At 39.4% G+C, this 25,146-nt stretch overlaps 1 protein-coding gene across 5 annotated transcripts in view; it reads left to right on the top strand.

The window, feature by feature from the left end:
• Positions 1-14,214, top strand: part of LANCL1 (LanC like 1) — a 37,941-nt gene extending 23,727 nt beyond the window's left edge. For all 5 annotated transcript variants that reach the window (XM_045481097.1, XM_045481100.1, XM_045481101.1 and 2 more), the window contains exons 5-10: positions 4,565-4,700; positions 5,250-5,396; positions 7,603-7,785; positions 9,813-9,989; positions 10,432-10,504; positions 11,126-14,214. In XM_045481097.1, the coding sequence (XP_045337053.1) occupies positions 4,565-4,700; positions 5,250-5,396; positions 7,603-7,785; positions 9,813-9,989; positions 10,432-10,504; positions 11,126-11,202 (793 nt within the window). In that variant the 3' untranslated portion in view covers positions 11,203-14,214. The remainder of the gene's footprint in view (positions 1-4,564; positions 4,701-5,249; positions 5,397-7,602; positions 7,786-9,812; positions 9,990-10,431; positions 10,505-11,125) is intronic.
• The last annotated feature ends 10,932 nt before the right edge of the window (positions 14,215-25,146 follow it).

The following is a 25,146-nucleotide window of genomic DNA, read 5'->3' as shown; positions in this document are numbered from 1 at the left end:
AAGATAGGGATTCTTAACTTTGGGGCTCTGAGAATCTTAGGGCTTCCACAGGTCTGTAGAAAACCCCAAATTGTAGTCAGCATGGAGAGAACACTTAACACTTTTTTCAGACGGGTCTATAACTCCCTAAAAAGGAGTGTGTGTCTTTGTGTCTGTGTTCATGTTCAAATGTCCTGCTGTTAGTGGAGGCAGGTGGCAAGGAAAAGGATAAATAGCACAATTTTTTTCGTTCTGTTTGATTTGTACTGTGTTCGTTTTCACCCTTCCTTCCACACACAGTTGGTGCCACCGTGCAGAGAGAGCACTGCCTACTGACTGTTCCTACTGACTGTTCAGTGACTGATGTGATATACAAAGTGCTTTGGGGCCAAGACTTAGAATAATGAATTTGGGCTTTCTGGTCAGAAAGTATCCACTCTCTCTTTTGTAGTGTGATGAGTAAGAAAAGGACTCCTTTTTAAAAAGTTACAAACCTTTAGATGATATAAGGTAAAAACTCTCCCCAGTAACACCCTCGGGAAATAGGAGTGGAACAGAACTATCCTGGTTTTATATGTCCTTATTCTTCCTTCAGTGACATTTCGGTACCATGTCTCTTCTGAAGATCGGTTGCTATTAGTATCAACACAGCAAAACCAATGGAGCTGCAATGATGTGCTTCTGGTTTTGAGTTTTTGAAAACACACAAAATAAGCTTATGACTATAAATGCTATCATTTCTTCACTTTATCTTGAGAATGTAGCTTGTAAAACATGCAGTTAAAAATGCTACCTTTAGTAATCATCAGAACCAGCTAATGAGTTTTAAGGATTTGAATTCAAATCCAGAAAAAAAAACAGGAATACTTCCTTTCTTACCCTAAAGTCTGAAGTGTTATTTTAAGGAGATACTCTGAGCAATACTTCATCTTCAAACATTTGAAAGGATTTTGCTATCTACTTTAAACTTCCAAAATGCAAATGCGTTTGGCTGCAAAATAATTGGAATGCTGATTATGTATCGCCACCTAGTGGTAATATAATCCATAACATTGGCCTGTAAAGGAAACGTGGTTCAAACACATTTAGGTGAGAACATCATTGGAGTTAATGCAATAATTGTTCTGAGTAACTTCCATAGAGCAGTATTTGTTTAAAAAATTCACAGTAATTTTCTTTTTTTGAATAATTCAATTTCCTTTATAATAGCAGACCAAAAATGCTTTTTCATATCTAAATTCAATACAATTTAATATGCTTACATTAAAACTTGGTAATAAATTTTTAAATCAAACCTCTGAAGTATTCCTTCTGTTTACTACAACAGTTTTTATCCAGTAAAAAGATTTTATTTTGTTAAGATCTCAACATTACTGAGTTACCAGTTCTGGCATGAGAATAAAATAGAATTTTTCTTAATAAATGTTCTTAAGTTCTTTAAAAATATTAGGGGTGTGTCTGTGTATGATACTGAAGTAGAAAAAAAAATGGCCCATAATTCTACCAACCAGACAGGCCTGTTGACATTGGGGAAAATCTTAAGAAACAACAAGAAAATTGAAAGTGACCTTTGCCCACCATGTCCCTATTCCTAAGATAACCACTGTTCCACTGCGAGTTTAATGCCTATACATATAGAAGAAAAAACATACATGAGCCAGCATTTGCATGTTTAACCAATTTGATGAGATGCCTCCATTTGTTGAGGTATAATATAACCGACAAGGTATAATAGAACTGTCCGTAACTGTAACCCGCCGTGCTTTTTCACACCCCACTTTCCTGACCAGGAGTGAGTTCTCTTAAAGACACTTTTATAACTTTTACTCAGTCTATTTCATAATTGTTAGCCCCTCTCAGTCACTAAAAGCATCTCATTCTGGTTATTAAGACGTGGCTTTTTAATTTTAAATTGTGAGTGTTCCTCTCCCCCGACCACAGCCTTATGGAAGTGGAGTGGGGAGGGCTGGGCTAAAGGAATTGTCTGTTCTTCCACAAGTACCTTCCCTATGGAGCCAGGACACTCTTCATTATACCCTTTGGTTATAGACGTGGCAGCACTCATTAGGTTTTTGTTTGTTTGTTTTTGTTGTTTGTAGATATTGGTGGCCTCCAGAGATTAGCAGTAGGAGCTGTATCCCCCCTCAGCTGTAACCTTAACACTAAGTACGTTAAAATGAGAGCACGAGCAGTGAACCAAGTCCTACCAAATAAAGAAACCAAGTGTACAAACACTGATTAGGAAGTAAGACACACACACATACACACAGGTAGTCTCCTGCCCTGTTCTTGTGACTTAGAGAAAACCACGTTTGTCCCCAGACAATCTTATTAGGTCTTGCTGATCAAACAGTAGTAGAGCCAGTACCATCTTCCACACCTTCCACCTGTCTTCACCATTCATCCCACCAACAAAAAAACCGTCTTTAGCATTCTTTACTACACTTATCAGCAAATCCTCTGGTGTAGATTTTGATAAACTTATTTCAAGCGCCGAGTGCCTCTGAATGGTGATTCCTGATAAGAGTCGTTCAAGTATAGCCAGTCACCCCAGGGGTGTGATTCTGGATACTTCAAATGTTTATTATAGTGTTTACATTAAGTAGTGCTTGTATGCTTATAATTCCCAATATATAGTTAGATGAGATACTTGCACAGGCACTGTTTATACTTAACTACTTTGAAAGTAAATTTCTACACAGACAACAAGAGAATTTTACAAACAAATAATGGCTTTGTCCTCAGGCAGTGCGGTCAGTGTCATCTGCTACCTGAGGACAAAGCCATTATTATTTGGTAGGGCTGATGTCCTCTCATTACTGCTCTTTTCCTGAAATTCCCTGGCTCTTCCCTCTTACTTTTCCAGTAGACTGATATTTTGTCAAGTTTCACCAAAAATTACATTGTTTTAATAACTGAAAACACATTGACTATATAGGGTAATTTAGGGGTAATTGAGATGGACTTTCAAAATTTCATGTGATAAAAATCCAAAAGAGCAAAGACATTTTCCCTACTTATCCTATTTGCTTTCCACACCCTCCCCACCACCCCCCTACGAAAGGCAGAAAGGTTCATTCTCTGAGTTCAGACTACAAATATGGTTGCTTTCCTGAGCTCCTTTCCTTGCGAACCCCACCTAGTTCCTGGTTCCCTGGGGCTTCCCTTTTTGGTCCTCTGGAAAGAAATCCACTCTGCCAAGTATTCCCATGACTGCAGCTGAATCTGGGGCTAAATGCTGGCAATGTGAGAAAGGAGTGAAACAGTAGAGGCTTACCCCACCCTCCTGGGACCACAGCTCCTCCAGTCTGTGAGGAAGGGTCCCTCCCTCAGAGACCTGGCTTCCATGGGCTCCTGTTGCCTTCATTTCTGCCAACACTGTGAGACTGCTTGCGGCCCGGGGTGTGAGTAAACGGAGGGAAGAAGAGAGAAAATAAACTGAGAGGCTTTACTCACTGTCTCTGATGTCAGGCATGCATGCCCTTTCCCATTGTTTCTTGAGACAGAACTCAAGGGTTTCTTCCGGGACTCTCTTTCAGCCCTTGGGGCTCACTTCCAGGTTTGGGACTATTCTGAATTCAGGCCAGGGGAATACCGTAGATGAAAATATGGTAAGCTCACCACTGGTTTGGTGGTACTTCAAATTCTGGTCCTCCCCACTCTGCCTGCTGCTGTTTACTGTTTGGAGTCCTCAAAGAGCTGCTCTGAGCATTCTCTCCAGGTCTTGGAGCTGCGTTTACCAGGAGAGGCAGGCTGGAGTGTGCCTACTCCGTCTTACATGGAGCCAAAACCGGAAACAACTTTTTGTGGCAAGCCACGCTGAGTCTATCAGAAGGGAATCAATATCTTATAATATATCCCTTCAGTGGGATACTATACAGCTGCGATAAAGAACGAGACTACTCTGGATGTGCTGATGTAGAATGTTTGTCAAGATGTATTGATAAATAGCAAGCCACAGAACATTTGGGGAGATACAGATATGCATATTTATGCTTCTATGTGCATAAAATAATTCTAGGACTATCCAAGAATTTGGTAACCGTGGTTGTTTCTGAAAAGAAGGGTGGGACGGCTGGGAGATGGGAAGACAGGGAGGCTGACTGATGCCTCTGTGCTCTCACGTCTTATCGGCTGTGGTACATCAGGCCGTTGCACAGACACTTCACGGAGGCCTGATGACATGTTAAGAAATGAACTAAGGAAGGAGGTAAGTAACTGGGGTGTAGCAGGCTTTTCATTCAGTGCAAGTAGATTTCATCCTTTGAATTTGTTTCTCATTTCTATTGTGAACTGAAGAAAAATTTAGTCGAGGGATAATTTTTGAACCCGGACTACCCTTTGTGGTCTGGCTCAGCGCACTTAATGTGTAATAATATATAACAATTTATAATATAAACCTATGAAAATGTTTAGTTTATATATTAATTATATTTAAAATGTTTAAAATAACTGTAATAGTAAATTAATATATAATATTTCTATGCATATATTTATGTGTATGTATTTTTGAATGTCCCAGTTTAAGTATATACCATTATCTGATCCCTTTCAAGTTATCTTAGGCATGTATTTTTATTCCCAGGCTAATTCATCTAAATAAGATTGATCCCCATGCTCCAAATGAAATTCTCTATGGACGAATGGGCTACATTTACGCTCTTCTCTTTGTGAATAAGAACTTTGGAGTGGAAAAGATTCCTCAAAGCCATATTCAGCAGGTACCACATTTTTGTGCTTTTTGGAATCTTGTTAGGATCTCAGTTAGGATCCCCTTGTTAGGATGCCTCAACTGCTGGTTTTGTTTCTCCAGTTAGCACAGCCCAGGTGGACAATAGGTGTGTCGGCCTCTAAAGATCAGGCGGGATCAGAGAGCTGACACTGTCCTTCTGAGTGCTGTTGGAAACACAGAGAGTGGGAGTGAGAAGTACAGCCTGCTCCGTGTGAGAGTGTGGCCCTTCCAAAGATGAGGGCCGGATCTCACCTCCCACGTGCAGGTGTCTCCTTTCATGCCTGAAGGAATTCATGCTTTCCTCGGACAAGTGAATTCTTGTCAGCTCTAGTAAAGAGAGTTCAGGATTTCTGTATCTCTGTCCTTTAGGCAGAATACAGTCACCCCTACTTTCTGCGAGGAGAATTGATCTGTGCCCGTCCATGGCCAAAAGATCACGTCCCATTCACTGTGTTCTCCATACCTCTTAGCAGAAAGTTCCACTGGGAAGATTTTTATTCTGGTTCTCTCATTATTGCTATCGGTTTTCTCCCTGTAGGTTTGTGAAACAGTCTTAACCTCTGGAGAAAACCTAGCTAAAAAGAGAAACTTCACAGCAAAGACTCCACTGATGTATGAATGGTACCAAGAATATTATGTGGGGGCTGCTCATGGCCTGGCAGGAATTTATTACTACCTGCTGCAGGTAAGAGGAGAAGATGGTGTAACTTGCTAATGCGCCTGCCGATTGGACTGTCCGGGGTGAGGACACCAGCACTGCCCTCGGGTGTTGCACCTCGCCAACTGCTGCATCACTCTCCTTGCAGTTTCCTGGCCTAGACAAACAAGGGCAGTGTTTGCCAAGGTGCATGTGAAAGTGCATGCACATAAAAGGCACCGCGCTGTGAGATGACATTCAATTTGTAGGTGACCGTCCTTGCCCACCTAGTGCCACTCCTGCAGACTGAAGTGTTCTCCTGTCCTTCAGCACACAGTGCCTCGTGCTCTGCTCTGCTGTCTCAGCAGATGCCTTGGATTAATATTATTGCATATGATTAGACACAACCCATTGAAACAAATTCCAGAAGTAAGAACAAAATCAATAGAAAACAAATGACCATATGTTGCCTGAGGTTCACTTAGAGAGCAAAGCCACAGAGCCTTTTTGGCAGATTTTGTGTAACTTACCTGAAAAATAGCTGAATGCGCTGTGCCCAACAGCTCTTTGGATCTAATACTATAGAGGGACGTTAGCCAAAGTCGAAAAGACTAAGGCCAAATAAAATTTACTGCAGCAAGCGTATCCTGGCAGGGGAGGTCAGAAGAGGACTTCTCATGAAAGCATCCTTTCTGGGGGCTTATTTAGCTCTTTTTAAGGAGAAATTGGCACTCGGGAATAAAAATCCATAGCAAAAGAAAATTGATTTTTAATGGCAGCAAAGGTGCCCCCCTCACCTTCCCAAAGTACAATGCAGCATAAAGAAAAGTGTTTCATTAATATGTTCAACATGAGTGCTTGGATATACATACTATTAGCTGGTTGAGTAGCCGGCTGCAATAATGCAAAATCAATGTCAGACTTTCCCTCTCCCTATAGCTAAACAATGACAACGAAGCTGAAAAACTCAAGGTTATTATTGCCTTTGAATGCAAAGTCACACTTGGAGTGTTAGTGGCAGTAAGACACCAACTTTTGTATTCTGCACTTCTCAATTAAGAGTTTTAGAATGAGGGGTTTTGACAATTCAGACTTAGACTGTTTTTCTGGCGTAAGCCTCCACTGGCTGTGTATTTCCAGAAGTAAATATATATTCTTAAGTTTTCAGGAAAAGAGAGTTGTGTTCTGAAGTTTAAAGGTGAGGTAGAGTCCTACATGTCAGTGACTGGACAGCCTCATGACCTTTCATTGAAGCAGATCATCAGGAGTCATTTTACTGTCCATCTGCCTCCTTTTGGTGGCTATAGTGAGAAACCTGGAAACCTGTGTTCCAAATTTTCCATTGGCAGATTATTGTCTATTTGAAATGATTTAATTCTTAATCCAAAAAGTCCATTCCAGTAGGTGCTTATGTATCAACATAAAACAAACTATTATTTGTAGTTCATTTGAGATAAATTCTGCAAATTTAAGGAAAATTCTCCTCTAGCAGTTTAAACTGAGCTTGTACGATATTCCGCGGGTAAAGTGAAATCTGTACATGCCCTGAAGAACTTCGTGTACGGTCAGTACGTGTGCTTCATGCCCCTGCCTGTTCCCTCACCCCGCATGCCCACCCGCTGCCTGGCAAAGACACTTTGATTTTTTTCTTTGAAAAAGCGAGCAATGCAATGAATTAAGGACAGGACCAAAGGAGAAACTAAAAACTTAGATCAAAAATGAGGCTCATATGCCCTATGGCAGTGTGTCCCATCAATCCGTACATCGTTGTATCAGAATAATCCTGCATAAATATCAGTCCCAAATCCTCTGCAAAAAGGCTTTAATCTAGAACCTGGATCTAAATTCCAGGTCTTCCAACTTGTTAGCATCCTCCTCTATTGGAAACAGCTACCATTTCTCTAAATGTAATGGTGAAAGTTATGCTTGTGTTGTCTAATGCATCTCTTTGTGGCTTTCAGAGTTTGCTTAAGGTATTAAAACCTTAGGAAAGGTCTCTTGTGTTCCTGCATTGACTTAGGAAAATTATATGTATGTATACAACAATAAATATTGAAAAATAGTATGTACGTAAGATCTCAAGAGTTAACTGATAGCCTAATTTTAGTTTGTTCCAATAGGTTAAAATATATGGAATGGAATCCAAATCTAGTTCCTTGTGGTCATGTTTTCTTTCTGGTTTAAATCTCATCCCTGAGACTTCGGAAGGTCTGTTTGCTTCAGCAGAACTAATGATTCCTTTCCTCATTTTTAGCCCAGCCTTCAGGTGAGCCATATGAAGTTACATGGTTTGGTCAAGCCCAGTGTAGACTATGTCTGCCAGCTGAAATTTCCTTCTGGCAATTACCCTCCTTGTGTGGATGATAATCGAGATCTGCTAGTCCATTGGTGTCATGGTTCACCTGGAGTAATCTACATGCTCATCCAGGCCTATAAGGTACTGTGAGTTTTCTCCTTTTTGAAATAATTTGGAAAATGTGACATAAGATTCTATAACTTAAAATTATTTTTATGTATAATCTTTAAAGGAGCAGTAGATACATTACTTGTTGGACGTAAGATCATTTTGCTAAATGGACTCTAATCATTCTTACAGTATCCCTCTGTACCAAAGCAGATACTATTTTCCTAGATCGGGAGACTGCTTCACTGACAGGTAGAATAGTCAAGACGGTAGCAGCAGTAGTAGAGCCAAGAGAAGTATCCCAGAAGTTCGGTTGAAAACAGAACCTTTCTTGTGCATTGCTGGTAGGATTGTAAAACGGTGCAGCTGCCATAGCAGAGAGTTTGGTAGTTCCTCAAAAAATTAAACGTAGAATTAGTATATGATCCAGCAGTTCAACTCCTAGGTTTATATTCCCCAAAATTTAAACACAAGGATTCATGTAGATATTTATGCACATATGTTCCTCAGCAGCATCATTCACAATTGCCAAAATACAAAATGTGATATCCCGCCCCTACACACTCACTGGAATGTTATTCAGCCATACAAAAGAATAAACTTCTGATCCATACTACAACAGCAGGGACCTTGGAAACATTATGCCAAGTGAAATAAGCCAGATGCTCAAGGACAAATACTCTATGATTCCTTTTATATGATGTGATGGTTAATATGTAATATCTGAACAGGCAAATGCATACAGGAAGAGAATAGAACAGAAGCTAGCAGGGACTGGTGCCCGGTGGGAGGGATGGGGGACGAGGTGCAGGCTCACTTCATGGGCACCGAGTTTGTTTGGGATGATGAAAACGTTTTGGAAATAGTAGTGATGATTATACAACATTGTAAATGTAGTTAATGCCACTGAATTATACACTTCAAATGACAAAATTTACAACTTTTATATTTTCTCTTACTTTACCAAATAAAAGAAATGCAAATATCGTTTCTTAAAAAGCATGTGATGGCAGAGCCATAATCAAAGAACAGGGTTTTATTTGAAAGAAAAAGAAAAAAAAAAAAAAATAGAAGTAAACCAAGATATCTGTGTCTGTTGGTGCCCAATCTACAAATTACAAATCTGTGGACTATGAATAGGCATTGGTATCTCATACTCTAAGTAAGCATTTAGTACATCAAATTTTACTTTCAGAAAGTTGGATATAATGGAAGAACTTTCTAAACCACCTTATTCTACTTTTAAGAACATTTAGTTTGCAATGAGATATTAAAGCTGTCTACTGAGAATATTTCTTGAGCCTTTGATCAATATATAGGAGGCCACAAAAGATTGGAGAGATGTGTCTGTATTTTTCTGACATAGTATTTCAATGTTTATTTATTTTTGGGACAGAGAGAGACAGAGCATGAACGGGGGAGGGGCAGAGAGAGAGGGAGACACAGAATCGGAAACAGGCTCCAGGCTCTGAGCCATCAGCCCAGAGCCTGACGCGGGGCTCGAACTCACGGACCGCGAGATCGTGACCTGGCTGAAGTCGGACGCTTAACCGACTGCGCCACCCAGGCGCCCCCTGACATAGTATTTCAAAATCAAATCAGTTTTTATAATCAATTTTATATACAGTTTCTTCCCCATATATAAGGAAACTTCCTAACAGTGAAGGGCATTATTGTTAACCAAAGAAGATAGCATGCAGTTCTTTGGAAATTAACTGATGATAATAGCAAGTCACAAGTAAAATCAATGCTACTTCACCACTAACACCTATGTACATAAACACAGAGCGCACACAAAACGTGGATGGCACAGACAAGGTCATATGCAGTTATTTAAAAGCAAAAAAAAAAAAAAAAAAAAAGCAAAGCTAGTAAGCTTTTATAATTTGTCCCACCCACACGACACATCTCTCTGGCTCTAAATCCCTTACCCTTTCTTACCAAGCCACCTCTATCTCGCCCCTCTTGCCCTATCTCCCCCCCCTTTCCCATCAGGAAGGAATGTCAATAGACGTTTCTTTTTATATCCCTTGTAATAAAACTTTCCCTTGGCTCTGCAGGTGTTCAGAGAGGAACACTACCTCAATGATGCGTACCAGTGTGCTGACATGATCTGGCAGTATGGGTTGTTGAAGAAGGGGTACGGGCTGTGCCACGGCACCGCCGGGAACGCCTATGCCTTCCTGACACTGTACAACCTCACACAGGACGTGAAGTACCTGTATAGGGCCTGTAAGGTAGGCACCAGAACCACCGGCAAGAAAACACATTCCCCCAGGAGATTGTAGAGAGGGCTCCAGTCAATCTGATTTAATTCATTTACCTTTATAACCACGAGTCTGTAGAACAAATCCAGTTATTTAAGAAAAGCCTTCTAAACCCCTTCAGTTGAATTAGCTTTCTTGTATAAGGACACAGTTCTATTCAACATTTATGGGGGGAAAAAAAAGAAAGAAATTTTTCTCTGATAACCTTGGAGACAGTGGCTCAGATGGCTCATGACATTCCTCCCTCCCATCCTTCATACTCTTTCAGACCATCTGTTTCTCTGTACTAACCCCTTTTTTCTGCCCTGAAGATAGCTTTGGACTTTTCAGAGTAATTCTTACGGAATCCTTATCAACTTTTGGGGGTCTCTGGAAGAAATCACTACCATAATTAACATGGTCTCACTTTCAGTTTGCTGAGTGGTGCTTAGATTATGGAGAACACGGATGCAGAACACCGGACACCCCCTTCTCCCTCTTTGAAGGTATTTTTCACTCCTTACTTAGTTGCCTTATAATGTCAGCATCTACTTCTCTGCTTGGTAATTAATGTATTTGAATTTGAGCTTTATCAACAAGTTAATTTTATAGTCATTTCTTAAACTACCTCTTTACTTCCTAATATGACAACTCAATATTAAAAATCAAGTAGTACGTGGACCATCTCAGACCTAATACAAGTAGTCATAATGGTGACTACCCTTTATGGAGCCAAGCACAGGCCTGGCATTTTGCAGATGCCACCATAAATCATCTCAGCAAAAACATACAGACATTATTATCCTCATGTCACAAATGAGGACATGGAAGCTCAGACAGGAAGTGGCCCGTGGTGCCATGTGAAGGAGCTGACATGATAAATGACAGGGCTGTGCCTTGAACTTCTCTGGTTCAACTCTCCCTCCTGTCTTCCACTTGGATGAAGAGACTGAGCACCTCACTAGTGATCTCCTTGTGTGTTGACCTGCATCATATATTAAACAGATGCTTGGTTCCTTTAAGTCGTTGCCATTAGTATCATAATGTCGTTGATGCTAGAGAATGAAGCCACTCTATAAAACGGAGTCATGTGGTGTGATAACTTTTGCCTCTTTTTCTTCCTTCAGGAATGGCTGGAACAATATATTTCCTGGCTGACCTTCTAGTGCCCACAAAAGCCAGGTTCCCTGCGTTTGAATTGTAAAAGGAAAGCCTGCCCCTTGCAACTCACTGCATGAGCCTTTCTGTATATCAAACCTGGACAAAATGCTTTTATTGCTTTTCAAGGAGACATAGGGTCAAACCGTGTACTTGATTTAGTTGATTTTTTTTTTTTTTAATTTTGGAATTTGTCTTCAGTTCAGTTGCTTCTGTTTATCATTTACTTTTACTTAAAAGTATCCAAGGAAATCCTTTAACTTTAACTTCAGTTTCTTCCTAAAGGAAGGGTGAGTGATATGTGCAGTGTTTTGAGGGCATAGATATATATATTTCAGAACTTGGAGGAAACCTTACTCTTACTTAAGCTTATGAATATAACCATCCTTTGCTGTTCTAGAACTGTTTAAAAGAAACTAAAAATGTAGATAAAGAAAAATATATGGTTATTGCTGGATATTGCTATCCACCTCCTTAGTATTTTTCCTCCAACAGGGCGGACAGTTTTATCACTTTGTTTTTCTTTAGGTGGTTGATTATGAAGGGGGACAAAAATATTAACTATCTGCTTCTGAGACAAAAGTTGCAAGAGATGCAAACTGGTTTAAGGACCATAGTGCTTGTTTAACTAGATAACGATACTTTCAGATTTACTTCTTTTTGGTAGTAAAGCATCCAGGTTCTATTAGTCAACATTTTTATCAAAAATTTCTAAAACGCAATGGTGGTTTTGAAAATTCTGGTTTGAAGATTAGTTTAAGATAAGCTAACAAAAAAGTGTATTGTTTATCCTAAAATAAGTTATTGTATCTTTGAACTATTTATTTACATTTGTTTGTTCCTTGGATTTAGTATAAGATCAGGAAATGATTTTCTATATGTGAGTATGTGGTGACTTAGGATTTGAGTTCACCTTGTCCAATTGACCTTGTAAACTTAGATTTGTGTTTTACTTACTTGGCAATGACTATGCGTTACTGCTCGCAGTTTGGTACAAGCCATAAGATATTTTCCTTCCTTTCAATCTATCTGGATGTTTGTCTTTTCACTGAATAGTACAGTACTCTGCATCTCTCTAAAAGGGGAAAAGGGTGCTATATAGCCAATAACTTGAATGAAAACACTAAGCTTTCCATTGAAATGCTGTTTATTTGGGAGGTATTATCCAGTGCTAAGGATTAGAACGAACACATCCCATCTCTTTGCATATCCTAGGTTTAACACTCATCAGTTTCTGAGCCCTCAGGATCCTGTATTTAACCTGGTAGATGAAGGGTCCCTGGTGCTTCACATTCTCTACAAATGTTTTCACTCATCAGCTTCCCTTCCTCCTCCTTCCTTAGCTGCCTTTCCCAGGCTTGTTTCATCATTTCGTGCATGTTCTGACTGATTTTAGAACATTTTGCAGCTTTGAAAATCAGGGTCTAAGAATTGTAAATGTGCCTATTTCATGGCTTTCTTGGTCATAAAAACATGCTGTTTTTATTTTAAATTGGAACCAAATCCCAATGGGTATATGTTGGTTCCTCAGGATAGTAGTCCCCTATTATTTTACATTTAGTCCCAAAATAGCTTATATTATTGGAAATTGACCCTTTAAAGGCTTCTGATGGAAGGATCTAAAAACCAGCCCACTGCTCAGTTCCTAGGATTAGCTTATTCCTCAGTGACTCGCACTAGTTGGGAAAACCTTGTGCCTCTCAGATGTCTGAAGCCGCTGGTAAACTTTGCCTTTCTCCTGGGTGTTTCAGATGAGCACTGTTGGCATTCCTAGTAAAGCTAATTTGCCTTTGGCTGGGTATCCAACTTGAAAGAAGAAAACCCATTTGGTTTAGTTAAATGTCTTACAATACTGTGCCTGTACTTTTAGCTACTGTAATTACCAAGGGAAAGAGAGCAAAACACACTTTCTCTTAGCCAGAGGAAACTTGATCACAGTGCATCTCCAGCATCTTGATTAATTTAACCCCAGGAAGACTTCTAGGTGGGGAGAAGAACATTCTGAATAAGAGTCATTAATATTTAGGTTGCAATTTACTGTCATCCATTAACAAAGTCATCAATACAAACACAATTCAGGTTTTTTGTTTTTTTTTTTCTTAAGCTTTTTAGGACTTTAATTAAACTGGTGGATTTTCTATTCATGCCATTATTTCTTTTATTTATGCTTAAGAGGTAAGAAAATCGGATAGGATTTTAAACTCCAGCAAAAGCCATAAAACTAAGACCAATATCCTAAAGCCATGGAGGAAACTGAAACTTTTATAGTTTATTAGTTTTAGAAGGAAGAGGCATCATTGCAGTTCTATTTCTGTTACATCATTTTTCCCTCAGATATTTTCTTTTCTTTTGGTGAAAAAAAAAAAAAAAAAAAACCTTTCCAAAAGTTGCCTCCCAAAAAACTTCATAGTATCTCTTCCCTCCCCATACAAAAATGAGGTAGTAAAATCCTAAAAGCTTCTTGAGCAGTATTCATTTATCTTGCCATGCATTTCTGTTCCTGTGGTGATGAGAAATTACAGTAGTTAACTTTTCATCATGTAAAAATGTTAACATTCTCACAGCCATTTCCATCATCCCATTGGGTTTTGGTCTCCTTCGAGTTGTTGGTCTTTAATCCTTAGAGTCATTGATTTCCTTTTCATCTTTGATGTCAGTTCCAATTATTTGGCATCAAAAGCCTTCATGGTAGGAAGAGTTTTAGGTAAAAGTGGACCCAAGATGATCCCGCCTGCTACTGGCTGATTTGAAATACAAAATGTGAAGAGTGAACATTTATTCATCTACTCCTTTGGCTACTAGAACTTATCTGCAGTCCTTTATTACTCATACCAAATTCTAACTCCACCTTTGCTTCCCATCAATAGGTCAGAGCACCCCATTTCTCTAGTACTGAGCTGTAGAACTGTTTCTCCTGTAGATACAGAACAGAGTGGAATATTCAGGGAACCCACCCCAGTGTTATATTGCCATTTATTGGGAAGGGCTGGGGTCATAGGTATTTCTATGTTCTGTAAAGGATTTCACTTACTGATTCTCAATAAAATCTTATTAGGACGGTATATGTCATGTGCTTTCTGTTTGCTTTGGTTTAAACTTGAGAAGTCTTTTCTTTATATGGTAAATGAGGGCTTTTCCTCTATACTCTCATTCCCTAGGATTTGTTCCTGACTTTTCATCATTATTTTATCAAACAAGATAGATTCAGAGGGAAATATTTTTAAATCTGATTATTATAGAATTAGGAGGAATCTACTAGGATCCAAACAGAGCAGTGTATTAACCATCTCATACATATGAGAATCCACCCTGTGGTTAATAAGTAAAGGCCTAATTCTAGAAATTGATTTCCCTGCTGACCAATTCTGAAAGGAACTTTGAAGAGAGGAAGAGATTACATGAGGCATAATTATGAAGTGTATATTCAGAGGTAGGAAAGGAGCTCTGCTGTATCACCTGGCAGGACCTTGTGGCACTTAACTTTCATGCCACAGCTGTGTAGTGTGATGGCACAACAGAGATCTGCCAAATAATAAATCCTTATTTTCATCCCTGAATTAAGATTTCATCCTCTGGCACGTATCATTAAAATGCCCTTCATCCCTCTAGTGTTGTGTCTAAATGACTCATCATAGGAAGGATAAATGCACAGTTATTTTTATTACACTCCTTTGAATGAATGAGTGTATAGTTGGTGATAATCACATCTTTAGATGCAGGTGATGAGGAGTGAAGGGGACAGTGGCTCACAGAGGCCACCCAGCGACCCCAAATTGATGTCTGGAGCATTCCTGCTCCCTGTCGGCAAGATTACACTGCAGTGGGTAAGGCTGGCCAGCCCCGCTGTCTGGTTTACCACTCCCTGGCTCGTCCTTTGAACGGAGGAAAAATAATGACAGGCATATTAAATTGCACCACACTTGTCAGCTCATGAACAAACAAAACCTGAAGAACTAAGTCTCCTGCGATTTAACCCATAGTTGTTTTTTTTTTTCCCTAACTTTGCATTAGAAAAGACCTTTGCCTCCTCCCCCTACACTCTCTGAATAGAATAATAAGTTTTTTTGTGTCATTTCTTTTTCCCTAGATAGTTCCCACTGTGGATTCAGTGTCATTAAAAGTTTTGTGCATTCTCGATTCTTCTAAGCGTCATTGAAACTGAGAAAAACCTATAAGTCACTCCCCGATGATTTGCTTTCACATTCTGTTTCCCATCCAGACTTGCCCTTTTCCTTCTAAAGCTGAGGGTCAATTAACAAAGCAAGAGAACATTGGCTTTTTTACAATGGAGAACATATTGGCTTGATTGGTCCCATTATGTAAAGCATTGAAACAGTATTTTCCAGAAGCCCTGTGCTTGTGCATCCTCAGGGACTTCTTTGACAATTTTGTGAGTAATGGGAGAAAGTGCACACAATAAACCAAGAGGTGAAATAATGAGCATAGAGAAATGGATCTTAGCAGGACCACTGTTCATACTCAGCCAGTTCAATTTCACATTTCTACATTATGTTAACTTCCATGCACATGCAAATGACAACCATGGTGACATTAAATCTGCAGCTAATGTTCTGTCACTCTACAAATAAGTGTTCGAGAAAGCATTTCTGAGGCACTTAGTCATTACACAGGGAAAGGCAGGACTCTTGATAAATCAGTTTATAAAGTAATGTCATAGTTGCCTAATTTCTCTTCCCTGATGTAGCTGGGATAGTAAGAAAGGCATCTGTGACCCAAAAAACACTGCGGTGGCTCACTGTGAAAGTGGATGGTTAATATTGGTCTCTCAGGATTCAGCATTTAGGAATTAAGATGGGCACCCCCTTGCCGGTAAAATCCAAAGTGGTGGCACTGTTTATATGCTGCAAACATGCCATTTTATTTAAACATGCCGTGACAATGCTTTAAAACCATTTTATCCCCCAAACTCATTAAGCATGTATGTCTGTATGCAAGGTGCCTGGCAGGGGCATTCTGTGTGCACAGGATAGACATCCGTACTCTGGTGACTCAGCCTGGTGAGGAAGACGAGTGATGAGATAAGTTACAATGAAATGTATTTGAATATTCCTGTTCAGCCCCCACCTACTCTTCCTTGTTCCACAAATTTTAAGAATGCCCAGATCTTTCCTGTGATCCACAGTGTCTGGCTATAATTGGAGATTTGGAGTTTATAATCCTGCAGGGAAGAAGACACTTTAAAAGCCACTCGGCCAGTCGAGAAGCAGAGTTCTTTCATTTGGATCACCCTGATGATGGGTGAGATGGAGGGAAATTTGAGCACATAAAGTCACTTGCCCCCAAAATTACTTTCACTCAGTTGGCTAACTTCTCAAAACTCCCAGCATCAGCATTATTAATAATTTAGGTTAAATCCATTTCCTTCGGGAATCTGGTTAAAATGCAAAAATTTTTAAAAAGGTAGTTAATCAACCTGCTATTATTCATTAGCATTTTAGTACCTGGTTTCATGACCTACGCTTCAATCCCAACAATATTAAGTGTGCTACTAGCATATGCTAGGTACAGCATCTAGCTAGGATTCGGAAGATGATACCTGCTCACAAAAGACTGTTTAAATCTGGAGGTAAATATAAATAAATAATTTCGGTATGATACAGAGCCTCACCAGGACTCACTCTTTGTGAGTGGGGGAAAGGCAGGTGTAGGAGAGTCAAGGAAACTTGTTAAGAAAAATTTGAGGTCAGCGCTTCTTAACCATATATGCATACAAATCACCTGGGGATCTTGTTAAAATGATACCAAAATGCCATTTGATGGGGCCTGAGATGCTGCAGTTTTAACAAGCTCTCAGACAATACCTGTACTGCTGTCCACAGAGGCTACTTTCAGTATGATGGACCCAGATACTCCAGCATGGAATCCCGACTTAGTAGACAAGAAGGAAGTGAGGTCACGAGTTGGCTGATGAATTGATAGGACTGATACGTGTAAATCAAAGAGCACAAGCACTAGTACAAAGAGCATAAAAGCTGGAATGATTGGAGTCTGATTTTTTTTTTTTTTAATGTTTACTTACATACTTAGAGGGCATGAGCATGGGAAGGGCAGAGAGAAAGGGAGAGAGAGAGAGAATCCAAAGCAGCTCTGCTTCGTCAGTGCAGAGCCTGACACCAGGCTTAAGCCCACAAACTGAGAACATGACCTGAGCTAAAATCAAGAGTCGGACGCTCAACTGACTGAGCCACCCAGGCACCCCTGGACTCTGATTTCTGATGTGACTCAGTTGCACATAACATCAGGCAATAGGTCTTGGGGTGATTAATTTTCTGTAGTGGTGATGGTAGCAAGTGAAAGAAACAGATTTGGAACATATATTTGTTTATAATTTTAATGGAAAATTTGCCAAAATTTGATATCTTTTCAATCCAAAGAGAGTAATAAGCTTCTGGTAATTTAAGAATCATATGGAAGATATTTATATTAAAGAGTTAATTTGAGGGGAGGAGCCAAGATGGCGAAACTGCATGGAAGTCTTTTTTTTGTGTCTTGAGACCATGAAATACAGCAAGATCAACACTAAACCATCCTGCACCCCTAGAAAACTGATTTGAGGATCAACACAGCAATCTGCACAACCTGAACCACAGAACTCAGCAGGTATGCAGCACGTAGAGGTATACTGGGGGAGAGAGAAGCCACAGAGGGCAAGGAGCTGTTTTTGCTTTCAGAGCGAGGACGGAGATGGGGGGAGAGTACAGGAAAAGCACTCCCACCAAAAGCAGCTGGAGAGAAAGTGGAAAAGTGGAAACAGCTGCAGGGACTGAACTAAAAAGGGAGAAAGGAGAGGGTTTAAATTCCATTAAGATTCTATAAACAGGGGGAGCACAGAGCCTGAAACTCTGCAGCTCAATACCTGGTGGTTCTCTGGTGGGAAAGGTGAATCCCCAGGAGCAGAGTGAGGTCTGGGAGGACCTCGGGCCACATGGGGAGAAGCAGTTCCACTGCTGGAAGGACATTTGGTAGAGGCTTTGCAGCCACTCGGTCCCAGCAGACCCCAGAGAACAACCACATATGCTGGTGCTGGAACAAGGTTGCTAATGGTGAAGCCTGGCACCAAATGTGTGCTGTTTTTCCATAATCCCTGAAATGCTGCTGCTACACGATTGCATGAACTTTTTCTGGGGCAGGCTGACACCCAGCCGCTGCATCAGCAGCAGCAGTCCCACGAACGTTCCTGGGTGTGGCCAGCACCCAGCCATTGCTCGGTAAGACCCTCCCCAGAGGATCTGTACAGGTCAAAGCCACAGTCCCTCAGAAGTGATGGGTCAGGAAACCCAGCCACATATGAGATAAAACTCTGGAGGGAGGTGCCTCCTGGCAACCTGATGGCTTGGTCACAGACAGGATAAAAATGGGGAGTGGACAGAAGCTGGAGACAAAGGACCCATGCATGATTGCTGGTTTGGGAGAGCAGAATTCTGATACTAGAGACTGGGTAGCTGGGTGATGCCATTTTCACCCCTCCCACGTGTGCACACACACACCTACAAGCGCCACAACAATGCATCCCAGTAAGCTAAGCAGCGCCATCTAATGGAGAATGGAGCCGCTACACTAACCTGGGGCAACCTCACTCTTCAGGGACACCACAAATCTCTCTGCCTGCTTAGTTTACAGACTATAAAATACTTCATACTTTTATTTCTAGGGGAAAACGATGTAATTTCATCGAATTTCAGTCTGTTCACTGGTCCACCTATTCAATTTTTTTTGTTTCTTTTTCTTGAATACAGAAAGAAAAAATTTATTTTTTTCAATTTTTATTAAAAATATTTTTCTTCATTTTTTTCTACTATATTTTTTACTTATTTGTAAATTTTTAAAATTTTATTTTACTTCCATCATTTCAATTTATTCTATTTCATTGTATTCATTTTCTCAAATTTTAAAATGTTTTCCTTTTTTTCTTTTTTTCCCCTCTTTTTCTCCTTTTTTTTCCCTCTATCAAGCTCCTTTCAATAACCAGACCAAAACATACCTAGGATCTAGCATCACTTATGTGATTTGTATGTGTGTGTTGTTTTAATTTTTTTATTTTAATTTTTTTATTTTAATTCCTTTCCTTTTTCAAAATGATAAAACAAAGGAATTCACCCCAAAAGAAAGAGCAGGAAGAAATGACAGCCAGGGACTTAATCAACACAGATACAAGCAAGATGTCAGAACCAAAATTTAGAATCACGATGTTAAGAATAACTACCTGGGGTAGAAAATAGATTAGAATCCCTCTCTGTGGAGATAAAAGAACTAAAACCTAGTCAGGCTGAAATAAAAAATGCTATAACTGAGCCGCAATCTCAAATGGATGCTATGGGGGCAAGGATGGATGAGGCAGAGCAGCAAATCAGTGATATAGAGGACAAACTTATGTAGAATAATGAAGCAGAAAAAAAGAGAGGGACTAAGGTAAAAGAGCACAATTTAAGAATTAGAGAAATCAGTGACTTGTGAAAAAGAAACACATCAGAATGATAGGGGTCCCAGAAGATGAAGAGAGAGAAAAATGGGTAGAAGGATTATGTAAGCAAATCATAGGGGAAAACTTTCCTAACCTGGGGAAAGACAGATATCAAAATCCAGGAAGCACAGAGGACTCCCATAAGATTCAACAAAAACTGAGCATCAACAAGGCATATCCTAGTCAGATTCACAAAATACTCAGGCAAGGAAGGAATTATGAAAGCAGCAAGGGAAAAACAGTCCTTAACCTAAAAGGGAAGACAGATCAGGTTTGCGGCAGACCTATCCACAGAAACTTGGCACGCTAGAAAGGAATGGCAGGATATATTCAATATGCTGAACCAGAAAAATATGCAGCCAAGAATTCTTTATCCAGCAAGGCTGTCATTCAAAATAGAAGGAGAAATTAAGTTTCCCAGACAAACAAAAATTAAAGGAGTTCATGACCACTGAACCAGCCCTGCAAGAAATTTTGTCCCACTCTCTGAGGGGACAAAAGATGGAAAAAAAAAAAAGAAAGAAAGAAAAACGAAAAGACCGAAAGCAACAAAGACTAGAAAGGACCAGAGAATACCACCAGAAACTCCAACTCTACAAGAAATATAATGGCAAGAAACTCATATCTTTCAGTACTCACTCTAAACATCAATGGACTAAATGCTCCAATCAAAAGACACAGGGTAACAGAATGGATGAGAAAACAAGATCCATCTATATGCTGTTTACAAGAGACCCACTTTAAACCTAAAGACACCTTCAGACTGAAAGTAAGGGGATGGAGAACCACCTATCATGCTAATGGGTGACAAAAGAAAGCTGGAGTAGTCATACTTACATCAGACAATCTAGACTTTAAAATAAAGACTGTAACAAGAGATGAAGAAGGGCATTATATCATAATTAAGAGGTCTATCCACCAGGAAGACCTAACAATTGTAAACAATTGTTATAAATGTGGAGCACCCAAATGTATAAATCAATTAACCACAAACATACAGAAACTCATTGATAATAATACCATAATAGTAGGGGACTTAAACACCCCACTTACAACAATGGACAAATCATCTAATCAGAAAATCAACAAGGAAACAATGGCTTTGAATGACACACTGGACCAGATGGATATAACAGATATATTCAGAACATTTCAACCTAAAGCAGTGGAATATACATTCTTCTCCAGTGCACATGGAACGTTCTCCAGAATAGATCACATACTGCGACACAAATCAGCCCTCAACAGGTACAAAAAGATCGAGATCATACTGTGCATATTTTCAGACCACAATGTTATGAAACTCAAAATCAAACACAAGTAAAAATTTGGAAAGATAACAAACACTTGGAGACTAAAGAACATCCTACTAAAGAATGAATGGGCTAACCAAGAAGTTACAAAGGAAATTAAAAAGCACATGGAAGCCAATGAAAATAACACCACAGCCCAAAACCTCTGGGAAGCAGCAAAGGCAGTCATAAGAGGGAAGTAAATAGCAATCCAGGCCTTCCTAAAGAAGGAAGAAAGGTCTGAGATACACAACCTAACTTTACACCTTAAAGATCTGGAAAAAGAACAGCAAATAAAACCCAGAACCAGCAGAAGACTTGAAATAATCGAGATTAGAGCAAAAATCAATGCTATCAAAACCAAACAAACAAACAAACAAACAGTAGAACAGATCAATGAAACCAGAAACTGATTGAAAGAATTAACAAAATTGATAAACCACTAGCCAGTTTGATCAAAAAGAAAAAGGAAAGGACCCAAATAAATAAAATCAAGAATGAAAGAGGAGAGATCACAACCAACACAGCAGAAATAAAAACAATGATAAACTGAGAGCTTTCCCCCTAAGGTCAGGGACAATACAGGGATGTCCACTCTCACCCCTGTTATTCAACAGGGAAAGTCTTAGCCTCAGCAATCAGACAACACAAAGAAATAAAAGCCATCCAAATAAGCCAGGAGAAGGTCAAACTTTCACTCTTCACAGATGACATGAAAGTCATTTTCCATGTTTCTCTATGGAAAACCCAAAAGATTCCACTAAAAAACTGCTAGAACTGATCCATGAATTCAGCAAAGTGGCAGGACATAAAATCAACACACAGAAATCAGTTGCATTCCTATACACCAGCAATGAAGCAACAGAAAGAAATCAAGGAATTGATCCCATTTACAGTTGCACCAAAAACCCTAAAATACCTAGGAATAAACCTAAACAAAGAGGTGAAAACCCATACACTGAAAACTACAGAAAGCTTATGAAAGAAATTGAAGAAGACACACACAAAAAATGAAAAAATATTCCATGATCCTGGATAGGAAGAACAAATATCATTAAAATGTCAATACTACCCAAAGCAATCTACATATTCAATGTAATACCTATCAAAATAACACCAGCATTCTTCACAGAGCTAGAAGAAATAATCCTGAAATGTGTATGGAACCAGAAAAGACCCCGAATAGCCAAAGCAGTCTTCAAAAAGAACACCAAAGCATGAGGCATCACAATCCTGGACTTGAAGCTGTATTACAAAGCTGTAATCATCAAGACAGTATGGTACTGGCACAGCATTCTTCACAGAGCTAGAAGAAATCATCCTAAAATTTGTATGGAACCAGAAAAGATCCTGAATAGCCAAAGCAATCTTGACAAGGAAAACCAAAGCATGAGGCATCACAATCCTGGACTTCAAGCTGTATTATAAAGCTGTAATCATCAAGACAGTATGGTACTCTGATCAATGGAACAGAATAGAGAACCCAGAAATGGACTCACAAACGTATGGCCAACTAATCTTGACAAAGCAGGAAAGAATATCCAATGGAATAAAGACAGTCTCTTCAGCAAGTGGTGCTGGGAAAACTGGACAGCGACATGCAGAAGAATGAACCGGGACCACTTTCTTACACCATACAGAAAAATAATCTCAAAATGGAAGAAAGACCTAAACGTAAGACAGGAAGCCATCAAAATCCTTGAGAGAGCAGGAAAAAACCTCTTTGATCTTGCCTGCAGCAACTTCTTACTAAACACATCTCCAGAGGCAAGGGAAACAAAAACAAAAATGAACTATTGGGACCTCATCAAAATAAAAAGCTTCTGCACAGCGAAGGAAACAATCAGCAAAACTAAAAGGCAACTGACAAAGTGGGAGAAGATATTTGCAAATGACATATCAGGTAAAGGGTTAGTATCCAAAATCTATAAAGAACTTATCAAACTCAACACCCAAGAAACAAATAATCCAGTGAAGACATGGGCAAAAGACATGAATAGACACTTCTCCAAAGAAGACATCCAGATGGCCAACCGACACATGAAAAAATGCTCAACATTACTCATCATCAGGGAAATACAAATCACAACCACAATGAGATACCATCTTACACCTAATGGCTAATATTAACAACTCAGGCAACAGCAGATGTTGGCGAGGATACAGAGAAAGAGGATCTCTTTTGCACCACTGGTGGGAATGCAAACTGCTGCAGCCACTTTGGAAAACAGTATGGAGTTTCCTCAAAAAATTAAAAATAGAACTACCCCACGACCCAGCAATTGCACTACTAGGTATTTATCCAAGGGATACAGGTATGCTGTTTCGAAGGGGCACATGCACCCCCATGTTTATAGCAGCACTATCAACAATAGCCAAATTATGGAAAGAGTCCAAATGTCCATCGATGGATGAATGGATAAAGAAGATGTGGTATACACACACACACACACACACACACACACACACACACACACACACACAATGGAGTATTACTCGGCAATCAAAAGGAATGAAATCTTTCCATTTGCAGCTACGTGGATGGAACTAGACGGTATTATGCTAAGCCAAATTAGTCAGAGAAAGATAAATATCATATGGCTTCACTCATATGAGGACTTTAAGATACAAAACAGATGAACATAAGGGAAGGGAAGCAAAAATAATATAAAAACAGGGAGGAGGACAAAACATAAGAGACTCAAATATGAAGAACAGAGGGTTACTGTAGGGGTTGTGGGAGGGGGGATGGGCTAAATGGTTAAGGGGCAGTAAGGAATCTACTCCTGAAATCATTGTTGCACTATATGTTAACTAACTTGGATGTAAGTTAAAAAAAATTAAAAAATAAAATAAAATAAAATAAAATAAAATAAAACAAAGTAAGTTAATTTGAGTCATCTAGGATCGTCAAGGCTTGTATGAGGAAAATCAGACCCCTCTGCCCCTTGTTTAGAATTTATGAGGAGCCATAATTAGCCAGCCAACTTTTTGAAGGTGCTTGAAACACAAAAGCAGGTCAATCACATTCCTGTTTCCACTTTTTTTCCTCAGCATGTTCTGAGTAGTAAATGGACACTAGAGGTGTTGTTTGCCTTTATTTACCATCATCTCTCATTTGCCATGTTTCCTAAATGAGAATTTTATCAAGGGCTATGGGTCTACAGTGCCTCAGGTGCCATTCATCCAGGAAAACTTCAGAACTAAAGAACAGGGCTGACCCAGGAAGTCTGGAAACTTCACTGGAAATAGGAAGAACCCATTAGTTCTCAACTCCTAAACTGAAAGGCTAATACAAATAAGTGTGGTCATATACTCGTGTTCACATAAGCTTCCTGGGTATTTCCTGGGTGTTCTGTACTAGGAACTTATCCAAATTTAGATGGCTCACATTACCAGTACATTTCCTACCACTTATTACAGAGAATGTTTATCTTTTACAAGTTCTTACGTGTCCTGTTAAAAATGGAGTTGCATTCATATTTTATTGAAATATATTAAATGAACCTCTTTAGGTCTGGCTTTGATGATCTTTTCTTCCATTTCCTTGAAAAGGCCAAGTTTATCATCTTCTCTACCTCTCCTTCAAGTTGCCCCTCAGCTGAATTTCCTAATTCAGTTAATGGTATTACCTGGCTGCTTAAGCCAAAAAAGGTTAATTAACATTCTCCCACTTGGTTCTCAAAACACAGTCTCTGGACCAGCCACATTAAGTAGCATTACCTGAAACTTGTTGGAAATGCACATTCTAAGGCCCAACCAAGACCTATTAAGTCAGCACCTCATGCAGGAAGGGGCCCTTCCAAGTTCTGGACCCAATGTGTAAGTACTTGTATAGCACACACAGAGCACTGAGAAAATGTGTGTTAAATGTTCAACTGAAATACGATTTGACCAGCTAGAGAAATGGACTTAGAAACCTTTACTTAGATTTACTACATGCTGATCTTATATTTAGCTTACTTCTATTTTCCATTTGTTAAGTACAACTTTGCTTGCTTGTTTTAATAGCAACCATCTCGTTAGTAAAACCTGAGCATTACAGAGTTGGTAACAATGAAAAACAGGTTTTGTCCAGCAGATGTCAGTAGAGTTCAGTTTAATAATTTAGTTGTTAATGAACTTGAAAAATTAATGGAGATAATGAGAGGGAAAATACTTTCAACCAGAATAGCATTTCTTTGTTGACATTTAAGAAATGGCGTCTGCAACCAAA

The sequence above is a fragment of the Leopardus geoffroyi genome, chromosome C1 (genome assembly GCF_018350155.1).
Source record: "Leopardus geoffroyi isolate Oge1 chromosome C1, O.geoffroyi_Oge1_pat1.0, whole genome shotgun sequence".
In the NCBI taxonomy this organism is placed as follows: Eukaryota; Metazoa; Chordata; class Mammalia; order Carnivora; family Felidae; genus Leopardus; species Leopardus geoffroyi.
Note: the sequence above shows the minus strand (reverse complement) of the source record. Positions and strands in the feature narration are given on the sequence as shown.